At 43.0% G+C, this 6,000-nt stretch overlaps 1 protein-coding gene across 6 annotated transcripts in view; it reads left to right on the forward strand.

Annotated features, from left to right (window-relative positions):
• The window catches only part of cep43 (centrosomal protein 43), a 56,238-nt gene extending 50,515 nt beyond the window's left edge, over positions 1–5,723 (forward strand). For all 6 annotated transcript variants that reach the window (XM_042096493.1, XM_042096491.1, XM_042096489.1 and 3 more), the window contains 3 exons: positions 1,229–1,262; positions 2,983–3,070; positions 5,486–5,723. In XM_042096493.1, coding sequence (XP_041952427.1) covers positions 1,229–1,262; positions 2,983–3,070; positions 5,486–5,557 — 194 coding nt within the window. In that variant the 3' untranslated portion in view covers positions 5,558–5,723. The remainder of the gene's footprint in view (positions 1–1,228; positions 1,263–2,982; positions 3,071–5,485) is intronic.
• Positions 5,724–6,000: the final 277 nt, after the last annotated feature.

A 6,000-nucleotide genomic window follows, 5' to 3' on the forward strand; every position in this document is an offset into this window, starting at 1 on the left:
CGGACCGCAAATATTAATTAGGACAAAATTATATCCGACCCGCTTATTTACAAAATGTGTGCTTTTGGTTATAGCCTGCATGCAGTGTGACAGTAGGCCATTTCTGTAAAACAAACTAATTAATTTGCGAAACTTTATGCAGTAAAACTACACGCAGTAGGCATGCAGGACATAATGTTTGCGCAGGAGAGAGAATGAGAATAAGAGCGCAAGCACGCACGCAACCACCAAGGATTAGAACACTAGGATAAGATTTGAAGGCCATGGACATACATCTTTTTTTCGAAAACAAAAATGGTGAGGCATGGTAGGCAAGAGAGATACATTGCTGGTCAAAACGTTAGCGTAAGAACTGGTTTATAATGCTGAATGAAGCTCAAAGCTTTACTAAAGCACATCCACTGTTTAAAGTCACAAACACAACAAACTAAGGTAACTTGTATGCATGCGCGAACCTATACATACCGGTAGATATGGCTGTGTAGTCTGTGCCATAACATTTATTCCTGCAGGCTGCCCGTTTTGGCTGTCATACTTTTAAATGGCTTCGCCAGAAGTAGGCCTAGACCATAACTTGTACTCCTGTCATCTTCTTTAAGAACTTTTCCCAATATTTCCCATATCGATTTTCCTGAAGGGATGTTTTATTATTTTAACTCACGCCTTGCTTCTTTACTGTTGACTTTACTGTATTGATGCTTTACTGTATTGATGCTTTACTGTATTGATGCTAGCCTTCTTGTGATATTTGAAGTAGGCCTATTTGTAGAAAATATATATTTAATTAATTTTAAATGACCCGAATATCATTAAATTATTTTGTGTATGACTCATAACCGCGGGCGGCCGCTTAATTCCGGGCAGACCGCGCAACACTGACGCACGCACACACACACACACACACATACACATGTACACGCACACATACACGTGCGCACATATGCACATGTACATGCACACATACACGTGCGTACACACACACGCACGTACACACACACACACACGTATGCACATACGCACATACATACATACACACACACACGCACGCATGTTCACATACACGCACGCACGTTCACACACACACACACACATACACGCAAATACTCACACATACGCACATACATACACACACGCACATACACACACGCACGCACACACATACACACATTCTCTTTTGAAGGTGACTTTCATTCATTGAAGTAAACATGCTGTTATCTTTCCCCCACAGATGAGGAAGCGAACTATGATGACGACTTCAACAGGTGTGTGTGTGTGCGCTTTATTACACTTGCCACCCACTTTTGCATACACACATATCTGATGTTTCCTTTAACTTTGGATAATTACACACTGTTCTGTTTGTGTGCTATGCGTGTGGTGTGTGTGCTATGCGTGTGGTGTGTGTCTGTTTTACTATGTGTTCCTCTTTTGTATGCTGCGATGTTTAATTTCTTTCTCTGGAGTCCAATGGGTCACCATGGCAACTATAGCCGCCAATGCAGGCATTACAGACTGTCCATAGAAGTCCATATCGTCTGACCTTGCACATTGGATGCCACGTTCATGAACATTTTTTGGACGGATATTACTTGCGCAGCTTCCATGGTATTAATGTTAATGATTAGGTTTCAAGTTTTATGGTCTAGTATGCTAGCCTGACGTAGTCATACTCAATTCTAGTCAGAATATGAGTCTGATACTGCTCCATTGGGACGTAATTATGGGGCGTGTTTCAACCGATACAGGGGGGGAATGCCTCTGCACTCAATTGGATAGACCTAACCAATCAGAGCAACGAAATAGCTTACCGTGAGGTGAAGGAAGAAAACAAACGAACCATCCTTCTTCTCCACAAATGCCACAAATACATTGTTTTCTGGTCTTTTGTAAAAGTTAGTGCCGTCAATAACTCCTAGCCTACAACACTCATTAGCGAAATCTAAGAGATACATAGAAGGGTAGGCTATTAGGAAAAAACTGATAGCCTATATCCCCTCCGTTTTTAAAAATAATTCTGTTGAACACTGATATGTTACAAACATGTTAAACAGCTGGGAGAGGCTGTCGCAAATCCCTCGAACAGGTGGTCAATCAGAGATTTCAAACGAACAAGGGAACATGTCGCAATGCAACAGTGCTGTTTTCCCTTGATGAAAGTGAAACCATGAGTTTTCCCACATCTCAACTTTGGCCAAAGTTTTCAGAAATAATCGTTTTCAGTGATAAAACCTCATTAAATAATATGCATTTTCCATATGGGGTCTTAAAAGCCATGTATCCTTCTAGCCACAGCGTTTTTGTTTCAAACATAAGCCTAATCTAAGCGTGCTCAGATGACGTGATAGACCAGGTGCTGTTGCTCACCTGTCCATCATCGTAAAGCCCGATTTGATTGGTCCGCCCGATCTAGGGCGAGCATACTTGCTCCACAATGCAGCAATGCCAGACCGAACTTCCCGATCTCAAATGTTGTGGGTGGGACTAAGTTCGGAATGGCACCCAGGCTACTAGTATACATGTTTGGCATGGAGAGTTTTCATGTTGTTTAGTACACTCAGGCCATGTTTGGCATGGATAAAACTATGGTTTAGTATACTCAGGCCATGTTATTTTGTTTGTTTTGTTTAGTTTGGAGCGATAGCTCTTAGGATTTGTTGCTGTTGTTGTTGGTGTTGTTGTGTTAATCTAATATTCCTTCATTTTTTATGATTTGGTCTGACCTGATATTTTCTCTTGCTGATATTCGTGTCTTTTTCTTTTATTTGTTGTGGTCTGTTCTGCTCTGCGTTCTCTTCCGGTGTGATGTTTTTAAATGGTTCTAATCTGGTGATGTTTCTAAATGGTTCTTCTAATCTGGTGATGTTTCTAAATGGTCCTAATCTGGTGATGTTTCTAAATGGTTCTTCCAATCTGGTGATGTTTCTAAATGGTTCTAATCTGGTGATGTTTCTAAATGGTTCTAATCTGGTGTTTTCCTTGCAGCCATCGCTCAGAGAACTCTCGCAGTGAGATCAGCATTGGCGAGGAGATTGAGGAAGGTTCTCTCGAGGGGCCAGACTTTAGTGAGAAGGTAAGTGTGTGTGTGTGTGTGTGTGTGTGTGTGTGTGTGTGTGTGTGTGCGCTTGTGTATCTGTATTTTATCTGTGACTATATATGTGTGTGTGTTTGTGCATTGGCGTGTGTGTGTTTGTTAAAGTATGAGTATCAATATGTGTTAGTGGGATTGGTTATGTACAGTGCTGAGTGCAAAGGTTTGTGTGTGCTCTCACACACGTAAATGTGACAAGATCAACCTTGCAGGATTATTATAGGACCTGCGTGCCACCCATCGCCCCAGGCCCCCAGCATATGCACACATCCCCCACTACCACGACCAACCACACCTCGCCCCCAGACCTTCACCCAACACGCCACTCTTGACCTAAATATGTACAGTATGTGAATGGCTAGGTTGAGGGGTCTATCTAGAGTGTAGCATTAAAAGAAGTGGGCATGCATGCCTTCTTCTTCTTCTTCTTCTTCTTCTTCTTCGCTGCCTTCTTCTTCTTCGCCGCCTTCTTCTATTTGCGTACATGCTTTGACAAATAGCTCAATACACATCCACATCAATGTGTCTGAGTGAGTGTGTTGGTTCCTCACTAGTGTGAATAGACAAATACACACACACACACATCAATGTGTCTGTGAGTGTGTTGATTCCTCATGGTATCTTTCATTGTTATGTTTTACAAACAAACCAAAAAACTTTCAAAATTGAGTGCCTAGTACAGGACGATGGGGTTTTCTTGCTGGCCCTTTCTTTTCCTGCATGTGCATTTGAAACAGAGAGAAGAGAGGGTAAAAATCGCACAATTAAGCCTAATACTAAGCCTAGCCTATCACAAGCTAATACCAAGCCTAGCCCATCACAAGCTCCTAATACTAAGCCTAGCCTAGCCTATCACAAGCTAATACTAAGCCTAGCCCATCACAAGCTCCTAATACTAAGCCTAGCCTATCACAAGCTAATACTAAGCCTAGCCCATTACACGCTCCTAATACTAAGCCTAGCCTATCACAAGCTAATACTAAGCCTAGCCTATCACAAGCTAATACTAAGCCTAGCCTATCACAAGCTAATACTAAGCCTAGTCTATCACAAGCTAATACTAAGCCTAGCCCATCACAAGCTCCTAATACTAAGCCTAGCCTATCACAAGCTAATACTAAGCCTAGCCTATCACAAGCTAATACTAAGCCTAGCCTATCACAAGCTAATACTAAGCCTAGCCTATCACAAGCTAATACTAAGCCTAGCCTATCACAAGCTAATACTAAGCCTAGTCTATCACAAGCTAATACTAAGCCTAGCCCATCACAAGCTCCTAATACTAAGCCTAGCCTATCACAAGCTAATACTAAGCCTAGCCTATCACAAGCTCCTAATACTAAGCCTAGCCTATCACAAGCTAATACTAAGCCTAGCCCATCACAAGCTCCTAATACTAAGCCTAGCCTATCACAAGCTAATACTAAGCCTAGTCTATCACAAGCTGTGCAATTCTGCACGTGGATATTTACAACTCAGTGTTGCTCTCTAGCAATCTTGACCTCACCCACCTGCAACAGGGGTGGGGTAGTGTAGTGGTTAAGGAACAGGGCTAGCGTGCAGTAGCCTGTAGGGTGGGGTAGTGTAGTGGTTAAGGAGCTGGGCTAGCGTGCAGTAGCCTGTAGGGTGGGGGTAGTGTAGTGGTTAAGGAGCTGGGCTAGCGTGCAGTAGCCTGTAGGGTGGTGGTAGTGTAGTGGTTAAGGAACAGGGCTAGCGTGCAGTAGCCTGTAGGGTGGGGTAGTATAGTGGTTAAGGAGCTGGGCTAGCGTGCAGTAGTGTAGTGGTTAAGGAACTGGGCTAGCATGCAGTAGCCTGTAGGGTGGGGTAGTGTAGTGGTTAAGGAACAGGGCTAGCATGCAGTAGCCTGTAGGGCGGTGGTAGTGTAGTGGTTAAGGAACAGGGCTAGCATGCAGTAGCCTGTAGGGCGGTGGTAGTGTAGCGGTTAAGGAGCTGGGCTAGCGTGTAGTAGCCTGTAGGGTGGTGGTAGTGCAGTGGTTAAGGAACAGGGCTAGCATGCAGTAGCCTGAAAAGTTACGGGTTCAAATCCCGACCTCCACCACTGTCCCCTTGAGCAAGTCACTTAACCCCAAATTGCTTCAATGTAATCCCATATAATTGACATATGTTTGGATAGAAAGTGTCTGCTAAACAAATAAATGTAATCCACTATATCATCTGGAAATCTCACCCACAGTAATTCATGTGAGTCTAATAGGATATCTGTATTCTGTACGTTTGTCATGCATAATGTGTCTCTATGGGGCCTTGATGCCATAGTTTATTTGATTGGTTGAAGATTAAACCACTGTCCCTCTCGCTCTGTTTCTATGGGGCCTTGATGCCATAGTTTATTTGATTGGTTGAAGATTAAACCACTGTCCCTCTCTCTCTCTCTAGGTGGACAGCACATTGGACGTCAGCGTATCCCAACTGAGCGAAGGAGCAGATTATCTAGAAGAGGTCTCCTGATTCCCTTAACCTTTAACCTTTAACCCCTGGCCCCTTACCTCTGAGTGCCACTGTTGTTGTTGTGTGTGTTTGTTTGTGTGTGTCATGTTCTGCAACTCTTTTCAAAGCCTCTATGATGTTAAAGTAAATAATATGCCCTTTTCAAATAAATGAAAATCTTATATCATTATGACTCTTGAGTCTCTGTAATGTGCCATGTTGTCTTTGGATGTTATGATGGTGGTGATGCCCCCTCTGTAATGTGCCATGTTGTCTTTGGATGTTTTGATGGTGGTGATGCCCCCTCTATAATGTGCCATGTTGTCTTTGGATGTTTTGATGGTGGTGATGCCCCCTCTGTAATGTGCCATGTTGTCTTTGGATGTTTTGATGGTGGTGATGCCCCCTCTGTAATGTGCCATGTTGTCAAGATAGTTTATTACTATTTGCATAATGTTTCATTT

Source organism: Alosa sapidissima, chromosome 6 (assembly GCF_018492685.1).
Source record: "Alosa sapidissima isolate fAloSap1 chromosome 6, fAloSap1.pri, whole genome shotgun sequence".
Classification (NCBI taxonomy): domain Eukaryota; kingdom Metazoa; phylum Chordata; class Actinopteri; order Clupeiformes; family Clupeidae; genus Alosa; species Alosa sapidissima.